Genomic DNA, 22,700 nt, shown 5'->3' with positions numbered 1-22,700 from the left:
TGATGACAACAAATTAAACTCCGGAACCACAAATCCAGCCACAAAAAAAATTGATTTTTTTTTTTACAATTTAATGGAAGATGATTTTATACCAATCATGTAAAACCAAAGATTTCATAAATAAAAATTAATATGTAATTATATACAAAATGCATATTTATAGTGTAATAATGCTCCTTCTCACTCCTCCACTTCTTTGCATTTTCTTCATTTAGTTGAGAATAGTTTCTTTATATTTTGAATTTTTTTTTTAATTTTTGAATCTGGGAATGGAATAATTGATTTCCCATAAGATATAATGGAAAATTGGGTTTCGAGGTACATACTTTTCGAGATACGAACCGCTGTCAGGAACGAATTAAGTTCATAAGTTGAGGTACCAATGTATATTGATCTGGTACTTATCCAATTCTTCAGCTAGCTCCATTTCTTTGCCATTCAATCTTCTTATGTTGATAGTACCGATCTTGAACTATGGTAATATTGAGTTGGGGTGGGTTTTAGGATTTGTTCCAGTAGCTGACTTTTTGCTGTTTGCCCTGGTTCCCTGGCGAAAACAACTGCGGCCTTGTTTAACCAGGCAACACCCAGCTGGCATGAAATTCTGTCATGTTGTAGCATTATTTTTTATTTTGGTTTAAGCCAATAAGAATACAATTTAGTCGACTAAATCCCAAATTGCCAACCCATCCTCGTTTGTTCAGTATCCATGTAAATACCTGGGTGCACCACAAGAAGGTGAGGATTGGACATTAGGTCAGAAGCCCTGATCGGTTCTCCGCATTCCTTTAAAGGCTATGTGGAGGTCTCCTCTCAGTTATATAGTTTTGACCCTTAAGCACCCCCCCTTCCCCAATAAAATGGAAAATAGTTTTTCCAATAAAGAAAACCACCATGAAGAAAATTTTAAAAGTTCTACAGTAGACATAAATGAAAATGTAGAATTGGAGATAGATGAAATGCCTAACAAAACAAAATGTGTAACGTTTTAAAGAATGCTTACAGTATACATTTGCGTTGCATGCAAAATCGCAGAGTTTGTAATTATTGTAATTATATGTAGATGATGAGCCTGATGATTTTGGCTCAAACAGACATCCCAGAGCCATCATTGGCTCTGTTGTGCCTGAAGTAAACTGCTGGAGAGTTAATGTGCATTCTACAGAGTCCATCAAAAAATATATACACACTTTATCAAAAGAAAAACCTGTATAAAAATTGTAATATTAAATTTATACAGACATAAAGTGATGAATACAAGTGACCTTTGACTTCTACAATTACATGAGATGCTCAAAGTGGTTATCATTACGGTGAACTACTGCTTAAGCAACATTGGCCTAAGTATCCAGTGGGATTGCTGCGCTTGCCATTTCAATTTCTTTTCGAAGGGTCACCAGTGCATTTCCTATGATACACTGCATCCTTTAGAGTTCCCATTGGTAGAGGTCCAAGGGTGTTAAATCAGGAGAACGGGGGTTGGGGGGAACTCGGAACTCAACTGCACCTCTTCGTCCTTGCCATTGTCCCTGCAAACTCTCATTGAGGTAAGCTCTCATGTCTCAGTGGTAGTGTGGTGGTGTGCCATCTTGTTGGAAGAGAAATTGATCATTTCCATAAAGTGCATGAATGGCAGGAAAAATGGATGTGCTTAGCGCTTAGCATGTCTAGGTACACTTGACCAGTAAGTACCTTCAAAGAAGAATGGTCCTATTAGACTCCTAGATGACAATTCACACCAGACATTGAGCCCTGGTAAATTGACTGCCTTGTCCACATGAACGCTCAGATTTTCTAGAGCCCAGTAAACACAATTATACCAATTCACTGTTCCATTAAGCTTAAATCGTGCTTCATCAGACCAAACCATCTTCCTCGCAAACTCCTCATCTACCATATGTTGAAACCACTCACAATACTGCATTCTTTGATCAGGATCATCTTCATTCATTGCATGTAATAATCTTGGGATGTAAACTTTCCATTTAGCTGCTTTAAGAATGCACTGTATGCTTGCACTGCTAATTCCCGTCTCATGTGCACATTGTGTGATAGACTTCTGTGGCAAGCGTGTAAACTGTTCCAAAACCATAGCTGAGGAAGCAGGACTTGTTGCTTTGTGAGGCCTCACGAATCATCCCTTGTGCACATCACACACGGTACCATGGGTTTCAAACTTATCACAAATACATGCAATTGTAAGGCGTGTTGGAGGTTGTGTGACAAACTCATGCCTCCATTGCAGTTGAACTTCAAGAACATTCTTAAATTTCAAATATCACTTTAAAATGGTCTTGCATTCCTCGAATAACAATCATGCCTCGGCCATTTTGTTTGATTGTCCTACCAGTCACGTGTTGATGCTAGTATTCATGCGAGTAATGACATCTTTTGAGAGAACATCATACTACACATTGCTACTGTAATTCGATACAACTTCTAAAAAGTCCATAGATGACATCTGTTAAAGTATGTATCGGTTCACAATAAATAACGGAAAAAACTCACGTAGAAAGATTATTTATTAGTATAATTTTCGCCTGTGTGTCACAGGCATCTTCAGTACATTAAGCTCAAAATTAAACACTAACTGACAATTCCAAAAAGCACCACCTAAGTAGCTGGTGTAAGATAACTAAAAAAGGTCAATAACTTTCCTTAATAATAATAATAATTAATACAATAAAAAGTTAGGAAAGATTAGCTGATTTGTAAAGTACTATCTCCCATAAAGGGGATAGACGTAAGCCGTTGGATCTGTTTAAGTTAGAAGAATGAAGTAGAGTTTCACATGTTTCTTTATAAAGGCGTTCCATGAGAAACTGACTTTTGTGAAGAACTCTTGTCTTTCTCCAATGAACTCTGTGTCTAGTAAAGATGGCATGTTCAGAAAGTCCAGACTTTTCAGGTTTAAAGTATTCAATATAAGATTGGTGTTCTTCTAGCCGAATAGAGGCAGATCTTCCTGTTTGTCCGAAATAAGATAATCCACAAGAGCACAGAATCTGGTAGACACCTGGTTGATTAAGATGTGGAAGCTTGTCCTTAGGAGAAGTGAGAAAGGTGGAGATTTTTCTAAACGGTCGAAAGGCAACAAAAATATTCAGTGATTTTAAAACTTTTGCTATACGTTCACTGATGCCTTGTACATAAGGGATAGTAATGCGCGTTATTTCCTCTGTGTTTGAAGAGGAAGACATATTAAAACTACTCAAAGTTCTTTTAATGAAGCAATTCTTATAACCATTAGATAGAAAGGAAGAAGTTATGTATTGTAGTTCTTTCTGTAAAAGATCATCTGTAGAACAAAAGGAGTGGGCCTGATGAACCAGTGTTTTAATAGTTCCTGCCTTTTGACTGGGATGGTGATGAGATTCCGCATGGATATAATGGCCTGTATGAGTCTTCTTTCTATAAACTGAGAAATGTAGGTTACCATCTGGTTGGCGAAGAATTAGAAGATCTAAAAAGGCTAACTGCTTATTTGATTCTACTTCTAGGGTAAACTTGATCCTAGGATGAAATGTGTTTAACTTAGTGAGAAATTGTTGAAGTTCATCAGAAGAGCCATTTCATACAGCAAAAATGTCATCGACATATCTGAACCAACGCGTAGGTCTGGGAGAAATATTGTCAAAGATACGTTGTTCAAAATGTTCCATAAAGAAACTGGAGATAGCAGGAGAAAGAGGATTACCCATTGCTGTTCCTTCAATTTGTTGATACAACTTATTTTTAAATGAAAAATAACCAGAATTATCTACATGGAATGAAGATCAAAAGAAAAAACTTAAAACCTTCTTCGGTCGTCCACCTAGATTGTATGGTCTTCCGAAAGTTCATAAACCAGGCATTCCGTTGAGACCAGTCGTAGATTATATAGGTTACCCCACTTACAAAATCTCAAAATTTTTATCTAATTTACTCTCCTCTTCAACTAGAAGAACTGATACTTATATAAAAAATACTTTGGATTTCAACAATAAAATTTCAGATCTTCATTTGGACGTTTCTGATATCATGATCAGTTTAGATGTTGTTTCTTTATTTACAAATATGTCTCTTTCGGAATGTATTGAATTACTACAACAGGAATTTCCTTCGGACATTGTAAACGTATTTGATTTTGTAATAAATTCCGGTTATTTTTCCTTTAAAAATAAGTTGTATCAACAAATTGAAGGAACAGCAATGGGTAATCCTCTTTCTCCTGCTATCTCCAGTTTCTTTATGGAACATTTTGAACAACGTATCTTTGACAATATTTCTCCCAGACCTACTCATTGGTTCAGATATGTCGATGACATTTTTGCTGTATGGAATGGCTCTTCTGATGAACTTCAACAATTTCTCACTAAGTTAAACGCATTTCATCCTAGGATCAAGTTTACCCTAGAAGTAGAATCAAATAAGCAGTTAGCCTTTTTAGATCTTCTAATTCTTCGCCAACCAGATGGTAACCTACATTTCTCAGTTTATAGAAAGAAGACTCATACAGGCCATTATATCCATGCGGAATCTCGTCACCATCCTCTGGGATGGTAATGAGATTTCCACACACAGAGGAAATAACGCGCATTACTATCTCTTATGTACAAGGCATCAGTGAACGTATAGCAAAAGTTTTAAAACCACTGAATATTTTTGTTGCCTTTCGACCATTAAGAAAAATCTCCACCTTTCTCACTTCTCCTAAGGACAAGCTTCCACATCTTAATCATCCAGGTGTCTACCAGATTCCGTGCTCTTGTGGATTATCTTATTTCGGACAAGCGGGAAGATCTGCCTCTATTCGGCTAGAAGAACACCAATCTTATATTGAATACTTTAAACCTGAAAAGTCTGGACTTTCTGAAAATGCCATCTTCACTAGACACAGAGTTCATTGGAGAAAGACAAGAGTTCTTCACAAAAGTCAGTTTCTCATGGAACGCCTTTATAAAGAAACATGTGAAACTCTACTTCATTCTCCTAACTTAAACAGATCCAACGGCTTACGTCTATCCCCTTTATGGGAGATAGTACTTTACAAATCAGCTAATCTTTCCTAACTTTTTTTGTTAAAGGAAAGTTATTGACCTTTTTAGTTATCTCACACCAGCTACTTAGGTGGCGCTTTTTGGAATTGTCAGTTAGTGTTTAATTTTGAGCTTAATATACTGAAGATGCCTGTGACACACAGGCGAAAATTATACTAATAAATAATCTTTCTACGTGAGTTTATTTCCGTTATTTATTGTGTACCGATATGTCTACTCACGGTTTACCTCTTAAAACTTAAAGTATGTATACATTTTTTTGACAGACTCTGTAAATTAACTATTATACTTAAATTAACTATTATACTTAAAAAAAAATGAGCATGGTGTTTATAAATTGGGCACTATATACTGGTATAATAAAGCAAAGCAGTTATACCCAAGGCCCACAGTTTGGTGTTTGGGAAGAAAACTTTCCTGCTGAAGACGTACTGCCAGAAAAAGCATAAAAAATGAAATATTTTGCAATGTGTATAAGCAAAGATATCAGACTATAAAATGTTTGTGTGCAGAAAGAAATGCCATTATAGCTTATGTGCAAATAAATAAATGCCTTTTGTTGTACTATTTACATTATTGTATTATTTTTATTGGTATGTTTTTCATTTCTATTTATCAGACTTAAAAATAAATTTATGGCAGTGAAAATCATGTTCTTTATTTTAAAAATATAACAGATTATTGCAATATTTTTCCAGCCAGTAATTTACTTTTTTATATACTTTAACTAAAACTACCTAGTTATTCTAGAAGAAGACTTGGGTATTCATAAATTAGCTAAATTACGAAATGAAATTCTCATTTCATACTTGTATTCCATTTATTCTTATTTCAAAAAGACCTGTTCTATAGAATAACTGAAGTATATGCTTTAATAGTGGACAACTATTAAAGTATACACTTAAGTTAGATTTTGAAAATAATCCAGAAATAAAAGTCATATTTCCATATACAAGTAGCCAAAAGGTTTCACACCTTATTACTAAAATACTCTGGATAAGAGATGTTGAAAGTTTCCACTTGGTTATAATATAAATTAAAGATGACAAGAAATTATATTCTTGGTTTAATTCTTTATTCACGTGTAAGCAAACAAAGTTTGCATGTGAAGTAACTTCATGACTGGACAACTCATATATAGAGACCAGTGACTTCACATCATTTTTCTTAACAAACCACATATAATGCAAAGCACATATCCTAATGGATATGTATAATACTATGCATTATAGGAAGGGTCACTATTCAGACCAGTTCCAGCCTTTATTAGAATCTTATCAGTTGGGAGCCAGGCCCAGAAGTGATACCAAGGTTGAAGTAAGGCATATGTACTTTGTATTATGGGATACTAAGGCAAGTGATGTGAAGTCATTGGCTTCTATATACGAGCTGCCCAGTTGTGAAGTTACTTCACATGCAAACTTTGTTTGCATACACTTGGATAAAGGATTAAACCAAGAATATAATTTCTTGGCATCTTTAATTTATATAACCAAGTGGAAAAACCTTCCACATTATCTCTTATCCAGAGTATTTTAGTAATGAGGTGTGAAACCTTTTAGCTACTTGTATATGGAAATATGACTTCTGTATTGCTTCAACTTTCGTATCAGGGGGATTGGAGGTAGTCACGGATCAATTGATTGACGTTTTGGAATTGTGGTGCATTTATTACACTATGTGTCTTGATGATCATGCAATTTTTGAATCAGTGCTCTTACCAAATCAATTCAGAGTCCTGCAGCAGCGCTGGTAAGACTACAACTGTACGGTAAGCGTGCTTTTTTTTTTTTTTATATCAACTGTAGATACTGCACATTCATACTCATGGGAAAAACAGCTAAATGAATCAGTATTTGAGGAGGTGTACAGAGAATTTATAAAACTAGGGGAACTACTTAACAACAATTGGCCGGGAAAAGTGAAACTTTATGACACGTTTCCTCCGGAAAGTGTCACAGACATTGTCGCGCAGAAGATCAGTCAGAATCGGTGCCTTCTACTCCCTCAGACTTTGTAGAAGTGTGTGCACGCAAAAAGCGAAGAACAACAGAAGAACCGCACAATGATAATAATGAAATGGAACAGGATTCTCAGGGTTCGGACGGCGCTATTTCTCCCAAAGAAAAGGTGCCTCCAATCATCCTTAGAGAAAAGCAGAAATGGGCAGCTTTAAGATCCAATGTCCAATCTGCACATTGGCTTCATTAAGGCCAAAAACATGGATGAAGGCATAAAGATCCAGTCAGCAACAGTGACAGACTATAGAAGGTTGACCAAAGAACTGGACGACAGAGGCATCCAGTATCATACCTTTGTGCTCAGGTCTGAAAAAAACTTAAAAGTGGTCCTTCATGGTGTCTGTGAAGACATTGACACAGCAGAAATAGCTGCTGACCTGAATTCTCAGGACCTGCCTCCAGTCAAAGTCAGCAGAATGTACAAAGCAGACAAGACTCCCATGCCATTAGTCCTAGTTGATATTCATAAAATGTACAAGGATATCTACAACTTAAAAACAGTCTGTAGTCTCATCGTCACACCAGAACCACTCCGGAAAAGATCATCTTCTGGGCAGTGCAACAGGTGCCAGAAGTTTGGCCATGCCTAGAATCTATGTAGAGCTGAATATAGATGTTTGAAATGTGGGGACAGCCACCCAACCAATACCTGCACAAAGCCGAAGGACCACCTCGGCCAAATGTGCCAACTGCGGTGGCTCTCATCCTGCGAACTACAAAGGATGTACTCAGCACCCAAAGAACAGATGGATGGATGCAGTCAATCAGCCCTCCTCCTACAGTATAAGAACACCAGAGGCCCAGGCATCAAAAACCGGAGACTCAGCGGCCACAGTCAGAGACCTCCAAAAATAGAGACACCCAAAAGCAAACAAGAAGTTATGCCGATGTGACCCATACAAATAGACCAATACCAGAACAAAATCAACCAACAGCACCTAAAAATCTAACAGCTGTTATTATGACCTCACTAGCAAACATGCTACAAAATTTCGGCCTATCAAACCTTACTGAAACCTCCACTAAAAGATTTCTTTGTTAAATGCAGGTTATCCTCACAGCTCTCATAAATGAATAGTAACAAACTCATGCCAGCATCTCTTCAGATAGTTGCTTGGAATGCAAATGGCCTCAAAAACAAAATTCTGGAACTCCGAGATTTCACATATAGGTATCAACCAGATGTTATATTAATCAGTGAAACTCATTTAAGACCCTCTGACAATCCTAAAATAAGGGGTTATCGCCTATACAGAAATGACAGATTACTCTACAGAGGCGGTGACACTGCCATCTTCATTAAAAACTACATTAAGCACCACTCTGTGAGCAACCCTTCAACCTTGAGATCACTGGCATGGAAGTAGTCACCAGCTCCACTGGCAAACCGAAAATCTACTGAGCTTACAACCCTCCCCAAAAATCTCTACTTCACTCTGACCTAAATGCCCTCTTATGGGTCAGAGAACCCACTATTATAACCGGGGATCTGAATTCGAAGCGCCCTGCATGGAATTGCACTACCACCAACAAGAATGGTTGCATCCTTTCTAATTACTTAGGATCTAGCAACGCTGTTGTGGCAGGCCCCACCGAACCAACTCATCTCAGTAGGTTTTGCACTGCTGACATCCTGGATATAGCTATCCTGCAGGATATCAAACTCCAATACAGCATCATATCTATGGATGAACTATCATCCAATCACAACCCAGTTCTACTGCATCTGGGAAAACAAGAATACCTGTGTCCTCCTTCTCACTCCTACATAGCATGGGAAAAACTGTCAACAGCACTCAAAGTTTATATTGGACCTGTTCCTCACATATGCACAAAAGAAGAAGTAGAAACTGCAGTTACAAATCTCACACAACAAATTAATTCTGCTATAACAGTAGCTACCTCCTACAAATCTGCCCGCAAGCCAGATCGTTTACCTGAAGACATCATGAACTTGATCAGAGACAAAAAAAACTCATGGAAATCAAGTCTGGGATAAAAAGTTATCCTCTATCTCACCTACTGATCACTCTATCTGGGGGTTACTGAGAAACATCAGAAATAAAAACAGTCCCCTCCCATAATCTCAAACCAGGGCAGAAGTCGTAGTAAAGAATCTAGAGGAGCAGTGCAAACCTTCTTATTTATAACAACTTAAGATTTCAATCACCTGTACAAAATCCACAGACAGGTCAGACACGCATTAAATCTCCCAGATACCAGCGCTGACCATATTGCACCCACATCACCTGTTGAATTATATGATATTATTAAAAAACTTAAGAACTATAAAGCTCCTGGACCAGACGGCATCTCAAACAGGGTGATCAAGCTGCTGCCTCGAAAAGCTGTTGTGCACCTGACCAGTATAATAAATGCAATTTTAAGATTTCACTATCTTCCTTCCACCTGGAAACTGGCTGATGTAATTCCTATACATAAGCCAGGCAAAGACCCACACCTACCGCAAAATTATCATCCGATCTGGATAAGGTTGCGGAGAAGGTCATCCTCTCACGATTCCAATCCTCAGTAAATGACCTAAACATCCTCCCTAAAGAACAGTTTGGTTTCCGGCAACACCATAGTACTACCCAGCAAATCCACAGAATTGTCAAATACAGCACCACCACCAGCTACAACTAGTGCCAGTGCACAGGAGCTGTTTTCCTAGACCTATCCAAAGCATTTGACAAAATCTGGCATTTTGGACTCCTTCACAAACTTATCTCAGCTGGTACCTCACTAAAAATGGTTCACCTAATCCATTCATATCTTCAGAATAGATCATTGCAAGTCAAAATCAACGGTTCTACATCGTCTCAGCGCCTTATCTTTGCTGGAGTGCCGCAGGGATCTCTACTGGCTCCATTGCTGTTTTCTGTATACATGTCGGACATCTCGCACAATCCGATGTCTTCCATTTTGACCTGTATGCAGACAATACAGCAATACTAACCAGATCTCTCCGACCCCATTTCATTACCAGAAAGCTTCAAGAAAACCTTCTAAAGCTGGAGGGTTGGTTCTCCAAATGGAGATTGGAAGTCAATCCCATGAAAAGCTCAGCTGTTCTTTTCTCGAAAAGGCCAATGTCTCCTGCAGGAGATGTGTTTCTATTCAATACTAAAATTCCCTGGCAGACAGAAATAAAATACCTGGGTGTAATTCTCGACAAAAAGCTATCTTTCAACCAACACATCAAGTCTACATGCGCAAAGGCATCTAAAGCTTTGCTCAGATCTATCCGCTAATTAATAGAAATAGCAAACTCAGCAACAGAATCAAATTGCAGCTATACCAGATGCCGATTCGTCCCATAATCACCTATGCCTCTCCAGCCTGGAGCCACACCTCTAATACTAACATTATCAAGATACAATGAGTGCAAAACAAGTGCTTGAAAATGATTCTGAATGCCCCGTGGTATGTTAGAAACAATCAACTTCATAGAGATACTAATATTCCCTATATTTTCTCTTTTCTACAATCCTTAGCATCCAAGTTTTTCCTAAAGACGTCCACACACCCAAACGATTTGGTTCAGCAAGCTGTAACATACGAGGCAATGGACATATTCAAATATAGAAGACCAAAAGCTATATTAGCTTCTTATAGCGATGCATAATCTCCATGCCCATTCAGGGCGAGCAAATTGCTCATAAATTTTACCCTCACTGTACCACAACAGATAGTGGGGAATATGAAAAGCACCTTGCTTCACCCCTAAAGACATAAATGTCAATGGGCCTTCGTATCACTTCTAGGTAGTGACCCTTCCATCTCCAAAGCATTATACTTGTCCATTAGGATATGTGCTTTGCATTATGAAATACTAAGGCAAGTGATATGAAGTCATTGGTCTCTATATACGAGTTGCCCTGTCGTGAAGTTACTTCACATGCAAACTTGGTTTGCTTACTCTTGGATAAAGGATTAAACCAAGAATATAATTTCTTGCCATCTTTAATTTATCGAAAAATAAATAAACAAAACTAACAAATATTGGATTGTTAGTTTTATTTTATTTTGTGGTATGATTTCTCTCTTAGTAATGTAATCAATTATAGATTTTTGCAGTTTGCTGCATTATCCCATATTCTTTATATTGTATTTTATGATCAAAGAATGTATTATTTATTCTTAATTTGTACAAAATTTTAGCTGATTTACCCCATTTTCCTTTATTATTTCTTCATTAAAGCTTTGGTATTTATCTGGATCAGCCATGCTGCCAATTCTTGCATTCAAATCTCCAATGATTATTACATGTTTTCTATCTTAAGTTATGATGCTAATTGCATTTTGTAGATCTTCATAAAATTCTTCTATTTCTAGTTTTGGTTTCATTTAGACTATGTATAGACACTAAATAATAATATTTTTTCCCCTTTCCTTAGTTTTAAATGTATTCTGTTTCATACATAATTACATTCTTGTACTTGTTTTCTCTTATCTTTATATATTATTATTATTTCAATCCTTTAGTTGCTCTTTCACACTCTTCTCTGCTGTACATTAATGTGTAATTGCCAGTTTTTTTATTCCTTTACATTTTTTCTTTGCCTCTGATACTGCACAAATTCTCATGTTATGATTTTCTAATTTTTCAATTAATTCTTCACCTTTTCCTGTTGGCGATCTTGCATTCAATTACCAATTCTTAGTATTTCTTCTTTAAGTTTTGCTTTCCTTATTCTATTCTTGGAAAATTCTGATGTAGCCCTCCAGGCTTTTAAATTTTGTTTTCTTGGAGCAGTTGGGTTTATTGTTTGCTGGTGAGCTGCTAACCCAACCAGAAAAAGTCTCCTTTGATGACTAGGTATATTGAAATATACCTGGAAATATAAACTTTTAACATGCTTTGCTACAATCACCCATCCACCTCCACATGATGAGATACGGTAAAATTAGTGAGGGAATAAAGTTGTTGTTGTTGTTATGTGCCATCCAGTTGTTTTAGACTCCTTGGTGATCTTGTGAACAAAGACTGTCCATCCCACTTGGCCTCTTGTCTTTTCTTTTAGCAGATTCAATTTCAAGTTGGTATGTTCCTCTCCTTCTCATGCCTTCAATCTTCCCCAAATGACTGCATTTTTCAGTGATTCATCTGCTTATATAATATAAGACCTTCCTCTTTATAAGGCCTTGATATGCCCACATCTAGATTACTGTGCTCAAGTCTGATCCCCTGGGTTTCTTGGGGATGAGAAAGCAGTGGAGAGGATTCAGAGGTGAGTGACAAAGATGGTGAGTGGCCTGTGGAATGTTCCTTATGAGGATAGATACAGAAGGTGTGTAGATTGCAGAAGTTGATTGACAGGAGAAAAGAGGGGATATGATATAAACATTTAAGTTGCTTAAAGAGTTTTATAGGATTGATGCAGGAGAAATGTAGAGGGACCAGAACAAGAGATCATCCCTGGAAGTTAAATAAAGGTGTGGTTAGTAGGTGGGGGTGAGGAATAAATTTTTTGCTTGTGTGAATGAGTGGAATGGGTTGCCAGAATCAGCTGTGAGTGCTTCGTCTGTTAATGGGTTCAAGGAGAGGTATGATAGATTGCATGGATAGATGAGATCTCCTGTGATGAGTCTTTGGACTCCATGGAGGTGCCTATGTAGTAGTAATAATAATAATATGTACAAAATACATTAACTTCTTTTTTGCAATCTTTGCCTCCAAGGAGTATTCTGTCTTTATACTCTCTAAAACTTTCTTATTCTTATATATCCCATGGACTGCAAGAATGACTTGCAGTCCATGGGATTCTTAATGATCTCCTCCATACCCATAATTCAAATGAATCAATTCACTTTCTGTCTTTCTTCTTAAGAATCCAGCTTTCACATCCATACGTTACTACTGGAAATACCAGTGCTTTGACAATTCTAGCTTCCATGGCCTCACTCACACCTGTCTTTCATAATTTTTGTCAGTTTAGAATAGCTTTTTTTTCCCTATGACTATCCTTCTTTTAATTTCATCTTTACATATACCATTATTTCTGATTCTAAGCCCCAGTAAATCACAGCATTCAACAATCTCTATTTTATCTCCCTCTATCAAAAATTCATCTAAATTGCCAGAAGCCATCACTTTTGTTTTGCTGCTGTTTAAATTAAGCCCAGCTTTGTGAAATATTATTGTTTCATTATTCACGAAACAGTGATACTTTGTCATTGTAATCCTCACTAAGCATTCACAACATATCAACCAAATTAATTTTTTAAATAAATGAGATGAATTGAAAGAAAGATGCAATGAAAGGAATTCAGATGCTTTGTAAATTTATTTAGTTCTCTAAGTAAATTTTATTTAACTTGTGATTAATATATGTATTAAATTATTTTTATTAATTAATATTTGTGCATGCAAACATATACTGTATATGATGCATTATGTATTTCTTTGCTGAACCTATTATCTATATATTTATTTATTTTATAGTTCAAGAAAAGTGATCCACGTTCTACATCATCATTTTCTGAAAACCATGAAAAAGATCTCGAGAAGCAGCCAAAAGAAATCTTTTATAAGAAATTCCTTAGTATTAGAATGTAAATTTCCTAAATATTTTTATTGAATATGTTTTACATAAAATGTTTTTATGTGAAGAAGCAGACATTATCAGTCTGATGTGTCTCATTGCTGGACAAAGGTCTCTCAACTTTCTTTCATGGAATGTCCTCATCCAGTTGTTTCCTGTGATCTCATCTGTCCTCATCATCCTCTGTTTTTCTCTGGATCTTTTGCTCTCTCTGGGAATCCATATTGCAGTAAAGTTATTCATCTTGGAAGATGAGATGGTCATGACTAGTTCACTTCCACTTGAATGAAACAGTTCATTGTTTGATTTTTTTAAATAATATCAACAATTTTTGTGATTTCTTTCTCTCTCTCTCTCTCTCTCTCTCTCTGAATTTTTTTACCTTTTGTGTTTTTTAATTAAAAAAGTACTCTAATTTTTCACTGTCATTCTTTAATGTTGTTTTTTTTTCAAGTACCAAGTTTGGACACTATATCAATGTGAGCAATTTATGGTCAGTCCTCGACAAAACAGCAATAAAACATAAGGTTTTATTGCTGCTTTCAAGGCATTTGATTAAGAAATACTTTTGCTCAGGCTATTGCTGCTACTGAAACTGAAACAAACCTTCAGCTACATTGTGGAAGGAATGTAATATCTGCATTGTACAAAGAATGTAGATGTGGTATGGAGTGAGGTGACAGAAAAGTGTATGAATGGTGTTTGGAAGAAGCTGCTGAAAAATATGTGGTCATACATTCACAAGATTCGACAAAGATGAGCCTTACAAGATGCTCTTCTTCATTATCAAAAATATATGACAATGAAGAAGTAAAATAATTAGTGGGAGTTGTGGAAGAAGAGCTCTCAAACAAAAGCCTTACAGTTAGAAGCAAAGAAAATTGCAGAAGAAGAAGAGAGGAGAAAAACTAAAGAACAAGAAGCAGAGCCCACAAAAAATTTATGGAAAAGTTACTCTGTTAATGAGGCAATTCAGTTGTTTGAGGTAATGGATCATAACATGGAGAGATTTATCAAAGTAGACAGAATGGTGCAAGTTGCAATTGTTTCCTACACAGACACTTAAACAGAAAATAAAAGGTAAACTGTGCAGACAACATTGGATGTAATGCACATGTTTTTGAAGAAGCCCCCACTCTTGCTGTCATCTCACTCCTAAAGATAAGCCAAAACCTTTCACAAGCTGCATATGGCAAATCATCATCAGATGCTTTGTTGCAATTGCTGATCATACTGAAACTGAAAAAAATTTCAAATAATTTGTTGTTGATGACCTAGCCTCCCCCATGCCATCTGAGATATTGTCCAATTAATAAAGCAGCAGACGACTTATTCTTGCTCAAAGACTTATTCTTGCTCTATGTTTGCATCTCATGTTTCTTTATTATAGTACAGTATACAGAAATTCCATGTTATAATTTGTACACTGTAGTTTTTACTATAAACAAAGAGTAAAATTAATCAAAAATATAACAAAACAGATCTACACATTTTAGCATTTAAGCGTGTTAATTGTTAAAATTTCTTTATAATTCATATAGTGATTTCCGACTTGCAACAGAATCATTAGAACCAAACCTGCAGCTCACTGTAATGGAATCTATCAGTGCTTCCTTTTAAGAGAGAGAGAGAGAGAGAGGGGTGGAGATGAGCAAATCACCCTTCATCTACTGGTCTAATTTCCAGTACTTATTTCATGGCTTGGTGGCTCTGGGCTGTATTTCTAGATCTCATGTATAATTGAAGAAAAATATTTGCTCTAGATAGATATACTGTAGCATGTACTCTGTTTTTGATACTATTTAGCAAGATAGGAATTTTTATAACTTATCCTACTTGGCTGTGCAGTTTGAAATAATGAGTGCTGGGTTCTATCTGAAAGAGCAATATTTGTGCTATATAAGATTATTATTATTATTTTTGCTTTCCTTGGTTTTCATTTTTATTAAACTAGAGAGTAGAGATCAGTAGATATTCACCAGCAGACAAGTTAAATGGCTGTTCTAGTAATGTACAAAATCATTATTGTCCTCTTGCTGGTTAAGTTGCTGGTTTTTAAATGATGCTAGAGCTGTACTGCAAGAGATCTACAGCTAAGACCACATGTAGGCAGCTATTGCACCATATTTGGTTTCTCTCTCAGATCTCATGTCTGAGGACTCGTGACTTTCCTGATGATGCTTCGCCATTTCTTTCTCTCCTGTGCCTCTCTTATTGCTTGTTCTAGTTTAAGTTCAGTGATTCTTGATATTTGGTCAATCCATCTGTTGGGGGGTTTTCCTCTTTTTCTTTTCCCAAGCGGTTTACCTTGGATGATTACTTTTTCTAGGCAATTGCCTTCCCTTCTACATATGTGTCCAAAATTTTGCAGTATTCTCTTTTCGATTATGTTTATTAGTCTTGTGTGGATATTCAGTTCTTCTAGAATACTTTTGTTTGCTCTCTTTTCTTTCCAAGACACTCTTAACAATCTTCTCCAGCACCAGAGCTCGAACGCCTCAATTCTTCTATCATTTTTTGTCATAGTCCAAGACTCAGAAGCATAGAGAAAGATTGAAAAAAACTAAGGTTTCTACAAGCTTAATTTTTATCTTTTTGGAGATGTGCCTATCTTTCCAGATCTTGGTTAAAACAGTTATTGCTTTTTTTTTAGTTAGTGCTATTCTTCTTATCTCTTTTTTACATCCATCTTTTTTTGTTATCATCACTCCAAGGTAGTTGAAATGGTCGACAATTTCATTTCCTTCTACATCTATCTCTTCTGCATTGTTTATTTTCATTTTATCCTGATTTATTCTTAAACCGTGGCTTAGGCTTTCCCATTCTAATTGATTCAGGATGGATTTTAATTCCTGTTCACTTGTTGCTATTATCACTGTGTCATCTGCATATCATAGGTTAGTGATTGTTCGGCCTCCAAATTTAATGCCTCCATTCCACTTTTCTACAGATCTTTTCATTATAGTTTCGCTGTAAAGGTTGAATAGTAATGGTGAGAGTATGCATCCTTGTCTTGATCCTTTTTCAAATTGGAATGCAGGGGACAGTGAGTTTTCAATTCTTACTGTTGTTTGATTTCCTTGATATAAATTCTTTATGAGGGTTATTAGATGGTTTGGTATTCCTGATTCTCGCATGATATCCCATAAGATATCCCACCTTATGCAGTTAAAGGCCTTGGAGTAATCTATAAAGGCTTAAGTTGAATTCCCTTGCTTTTTCAATTATTTGTCTGATGTTAGATATATGATCTCTGGTCCCTCGACCTTTTCTGAATCCTGCTTATTCTTCTGAGATCTGATGGTCTATAAAACTTTGTAATCTCTCCTTAATAATGTGTAGTAAAATCTTGCTGGTATGTGAGATAAGGGCAATGGCGCGGTAGTTTTCATAGTTGTTGTGATTGCCTATTTTGTAGATTAGGATAATGGTGGAATTGGTCCAGTCATTTGGCCATCTTCCAGATTTTATTGCATAAATTGTGTATCCAGTTGACTGCATTCTCTCCAAGGTTTTTCAACATTTCAGCTGGTATTGAATTAGGACCTGGGGCTTTGTTTTTCCTCTGATTTTTTGATTGCTTGTTCTACTTCACTTATGAGGATCTCCGGTTCTGTTTCCATGTTTTCCATAGCTCCTTCGTCTTCTTGTTGAATAGCTGGATCCTTGTAAAGTTCGGCGCAATACTCTTTCCATCTTTTTTGCTATGTCATTAGTGTCATTTAAGATCTTGCCATTTTCCTCTGCATTTATATTAAGTTTTGGTTTGAATTTTTTGGTTATATCCTTAACCTTCTTGAATAAATCTGCTGTTTCTTTAGAGTTGGAATGTCTTTCTATTTCTTTACAGATGTTTTGGATATAGCTATTTTTATCATTTTGACAAGATTTCTTAATAGCTTTATTCAGGTTCAGGTAATTTGGGTTTTGCCAATTTGTTATTTTAATTCGTTTCCTTTTTTTCAATTAGTTCTAGGGTTTCTTTTGTAATCCATGGACTACCGTTTTTCTTTTTTATTGGGATGTGTTTGGCTGCAGACTTTGCAATGGTTTGTTTTAGGTGTGTCCAATATGATTCACTGTCCATTGTAAATTTGTTGTCTATTTGTGAAAAGTCATATCTTTTGTTGCTGTTATTCTTATTTGCTTTCAGATGGATCTTTAAATTAGAGATTAATAATTGATGGTCTGATCCACAATCTGCTCCTGGCAATGTTTTGGTGTTATTGATTAATGTCCTCCATCTTCTCTCAATTAAAATGTAGTCAGTTTGATTCTTACATAGATTCCCAGGTGCTACCCATGTGTATGGTCTCCTCTTGTGCTGTTTGTACATTGTGTTAGTGATTGCTAATTCCCTTTCAATGCAGAACTCCAATAGTTTTTCTCCTAGCTCGTTTCTAATTCCCAGTCCGTATTTTCCAATGATTCCATATAAGTGATCATCGTGTGCATTGAATCCCACCTTAGCATTGAAGTCTCCTAGAACTATCCGAATGTCCTTTCTTGGTATTGTATCCATAGTGTCATTTAGGTCTTTGTAGAATTCCTCACTTCATCTTCTGCATTCGATGTGGGTGCATAAACTTGTATCAGCGTTGTTGGAATTGGGATGGTGTTTAATCTTACTGTTATGATTCTGTCACTGACTGGGTTGTATCCTTTTACTGCTTTACTAATGTTTTTATTAACAATCATGGCAACTCCCTTTTCACTGTTATGGTATGGACCAGAGAAAAACACCTTGTTTCCCTTATGTGTTGTAAAATGACTACGTTCTTTCTGGTGAGTTTGTTTGCAGGAGTTCCCTGATGTTCCACGTTCCTATCGTGAAAGTCTTTCTGAGAGTTATTTTATGATGATCTGATTGATGATTTTGTGGGCTAGGATTGTCATCAGTCTTGTTGACATCATAGTTCCTCAGCCTAGTCAAATTTGGTCTTTGTTGCACATTCCAAGGTACCAAGGTGGTACCTTTCCCCAAGGTACCACCTTGGTGTGCCAGGCTGGTGGCTGCCCCTCTGTTATAAGTCTGCATCATATATTTGGGTTTATTTTTTGCATAATTTGGTCATCTAGTTTTAAGGGCTGTTGAAATTCTGAAAGAAATCAGGAATCAAATAACCAGTTTAATTTCACATTTCTGGAATTAGTGTAATAATATGAGGATAGATTGAGGGCCTGTAATTTGTGGAGTCTGGAATATAGGAGGGGGGGGGGGCTATGATAGGAATGTCTAAGTTAATGAAGGAATTTTTATCAGATTAATGCAGAAATTATTCATGTTGGAGGCTGAATGGAGTAAAAATGGTGAATGAGAGATAATGAACAAACATAATGTGACACAAAGCTGATTTATAATGAGCTCTCTATAGTGTTCAGTAACTCCATACAGGTCTGATCCATCCATAAGTTCATTGGACATTATAAGATGCCATATGTATTGTCACTCTGCTCCTTTGTGATCTGCCACACCAGTTTTCCCCAGTTGGTCTTGTTGTTTACTTTTCTGGAGGCTTCCACTTTCTGAAGACCAGACATACCATCCATTTATCTCATTGAGGGTCTACCTCTTTCTCTTTTTCCAGGACTTTACCTTCTGTTACTTTTTAGGAACTGCTCCTTCCATTCTTTCAATGTACCCAAAGTATTTCAGCTTTCTTCTGTCAATACCTGTATGGAGTTTTAAAGTTCTCCTGATCTATTCTACCACCATTCATTTGTCTCCCTTTCAGTATATGTCAGACTTCTTTATGTTCTAAGTTTCACATCCATAAGTTGCTATTGAAGGCCTGTATAGCTCAGTAGAAGTGGCACTTGTATCCTCTGTGCTAGGACAATCTGAAGCTAGACTTAAGTTAAAGTCTAGTCGCCGACTGGAGCAACTTTTTCTAAGCCTTTCTTTGATTAGTTCCTAGTTAGTCGATCTCTGTCATGGATAAGCAGGTATTTTCTCCCAGAAACTCTGGTTTTTCATCCTGTAAACTCAAGAAAATCGACCATAGAACCCACATTATTTCAGACAGTAACATATCTTGTTAGGGTTAGGTACCAAGAGATAGCAGCACTTGTTTTTCTGTCTCTTCATTGGTCGGTGCTTATAATTAATGTTAGTCATGGGCCAGCTATCTCTGGCTACAGATGGAGACTGAACTGCCCACTTAGTCTCCAAAAGCTAGATAGGGTTAAAAAGGCCTTGCCTACTCCCTATAAGGGAATAAAAGGTGTTTGCTGATTATTATTTTATAAGTTGCTATCAAAAAAATGCTGCATCCAGAATCCTCAGCTTTGTTCCTGTGGAGATAGAGCCATCCTTCCATATTTTAGACAAGTCTGTGACTGTTGTTTTAGCCATTCCTAATCTTCTTCTTATGTCTTCTGAATAGCAATTCTTCACATTAATGACAGATCCCAAGTGCTGACTTCCTCAAGGTCTGATGTAATATAAAATTTTCAAGTATACATATAGTTCTTATATATAGTAATACCCTGCCTTATGATGCATTGCTTTACGATGATCAACTCATACAATGCTTCCAATTATGACTAATGGGCAGTTATACAATGCTGCATTCATTCATATGACACTTATGATTATGACGAATGCCCATTTACACAACCATTTGCTCATATGATGGTTTAGCAACATGCTGCTGCTGCTGTAAATCAACCGATATACAGTATTAGTGTACTCAGCTTATGCAAGACATCATTGCTCACTACATCTCTGTGTTTTGATGTTTTACTGTGAATTATAAACCATTTATAACTTACTTTATTTCATTGTTAATAATGGAGGATAAAATTCAAAGTAAGTGTGCATTGCTCCAGTAAAAATAAGAGATCTCTTACATTATATGCTAAGATAAAAATTATTATTAGTGACAATAGCATATTGAACACCAAGAAAGGCTGCAGGCTAAACTGTTCTTGCACTACTTTGTTATACTTGTTGAAAACAAAGATAAAGTTCTAAGTGAAGTGAAAAGTGATATGCTAGTTAATATTACAGTTATCTGTAAACTTGACAATCTTATTACCAAAATAGAAAAACTTTTAATATTGTAGATTGATGATTAACTGGATGGTGTGTTCCATTAAGCCAAGCTATTCAGAATAACATTTTCATTGGTGAAATTAATTTTTATTTTTTTTTGGTTGCATATCTAACATAAATAAATGCTTTATTCATGTCATTTACACACACATATGACTGCTTGAGTACATTATTAAACCAATGGATGCAACTGGAGAGAAAATGGGGGGGGGGGGGGCAGTGATTCACTATATAACACTGGTCTGGAACTTAATGTGTCATATCACCAGAGTACGCCTGTACCACTTAAACATTAAAAGTGAAATTCACATGTCATAATGTCAGTACTACCATCTACTGAAATGAGTTTGAGATGTTCATTTCATATGTCTGATCAAGACAACATCAGCATTTAAAGAAAAAGTTGTAGAACTTGACAAAGCTTGGACAAAATGAATTTCATGTTAGTAGAAAAATAGTGAATTGCTTAAATTATTAACTTTATTGGTAGAAATGTTTATTGTGAGAATACTGCTGCTGCAATTTTTTTTAAAGTCATTGTTTCATTGTAAAATTAATAATATAAAATTAGCTATTGTGGATTATATACTTATGGTGTGTGGAAATTGGACTTTTTATTATTATGCCATTCCATGAATTCTCTCAAAGTGACATTTTTAATACAGTTGTTAAATGTATATTCCTCTATTGTGGTAACATTAATAATAATAAAGTGTGGTGACTGGAAATTTTTATGCATTGGTTAATAAAATTGCACAAACAGTTTGTTATAAAAAAAAAAACTTAAAATTTTAATGATTACAGTAATTGTACAGAAAACTTTCTAATGTAGAATATTTTCTGATCGGTGATGCAACATCAGTATCAGTGAACCAGAGGTTCATACACTACGCAGTTTAAAAATGTTGATGTTGAAAAAAAAATTAAAATTTTAATGATTACAGTAATTGTACAGAAAGCTTTCTAATGTAGAATATTTTCTGATCAGTGATGCAACGTCTGTATCAGTGAATCAGGAGTTCATACACTACACAGTTTAAAAATGTTGATGTTTATGTACAAATTCTGAATACCAATGAGATGCATTTTTGTATGGATATCAGTCAGTGTTGTTACATTTAGAAACCCTTCGAACAGCGAAATGGAAACAAACTCAGGGGTTCAATTTTGCATGGACACTATTGTTGCTAATAATATATTTGATGATTCTAGATAGATGATGATAAAGTGGAACAACTGGATGACAGATAAATCCTAGAATACATTTCAAATACATCTTCCAGTGTTTCATCGTAAACTGGAAATGTAAGAATAAGCTGGTAGCAAGATACTTACTCCTGTGCTTGTTCATTGAATCACCTTAACTGCCAGCAGTATGTCATATAAACATAGTACTAAATTTCTGGTTCTTGCAAAAGAAAAGCAGCCAGAATTGGAAACATAGTTTAACAGGCTATTATTTTTTTTATTCTCATATTGTCCAGCATGCTGTCAGATTTTCATATTTGTATTCAGGCTAGAGACGGGGAAAATTTCAGTGTATTCCTCAGTTTCTATATTATTGTACATTTGAATAAAAATTAAATTAATTGAATAATAAATAATGTACTTTTCCTCTATGCTACAAATTTATATTGTATAAAATAATAGTAGCGTAATGCATAAATTATTAATATATGCTCCTCCAGGAAGTTAAGGACTCGTTAAGTGTGGACCATTCCAGATCACACAATGCTCCAACTTAAACATGCCTCTACATTTTTCACTTTCATTCTTTTAATGTTGAGCCATACACATGAGGTTAGTTAATCAACCTGTGGTACATGTACAAATATTGGGTTGGAAAAGGAGAAACGTTTTACATTTCATTTAAAAGCCTATATATTGTATTCTTTGGGAAACACATGAGGGGGAAACTGTTCTAATAATAAAACAATCTATTTTGAGGGTAATTTTACTTAATGTTAAATTAAATGTTAGTCATTGTGAACTTGCACTTGATAATGTCCTGTCAGAAAAAAAAATTATAAATCAA

The 22,700-nt window shown here is 35.8% G+C and overlaps 1 protein-coding gene across 1 annotated transcript in view; it reads left to right on the top strand.

The window, feature by feature from the left end:
• LOC150101174 (DEP domain-containing protein 1B-like) overlaps positions 1-21,393 on the top strand; it is a 171,005-nt gene extending 149,612 nt beyond the window's left edge. The window contains exon 10 of the mRNA XM_090401267.1: positions 13,509-21,393. Within this exon, the coding sequence (XP_090257393.1) occupies positions 13,509-13,622 (114 nt within the window). The 3' untranslated portion in view covers positions 13,623-21,393. The remainder of the gene's footprint in view (positions 1-13,508) is intronic.
• Positions 21,394-22,700: the final 1,307 nt, after the last annotated feature.

The sequence above is a fragment of the Typopeltis vanoorti genome, chromosome 12 (genome assembly GCF_054136105.1).
Source record: "Typopeltis vanoorti isolate ZY-2024b chromosome 12, IOZ_Tvanoo_1.0, whole genome shotgun sequence".
Lineage (NCBI taxonomy): Eukaryota > Metazoa > Arthropoda > Arachnida > Uropygi > Thelyphonidae > Typopeltis > Typopeltis vanoorti.
Note: the sequence above shows the minus strand (reverse complement) of the source record. Positions and strands in the feature narration are given on the sequence as shown.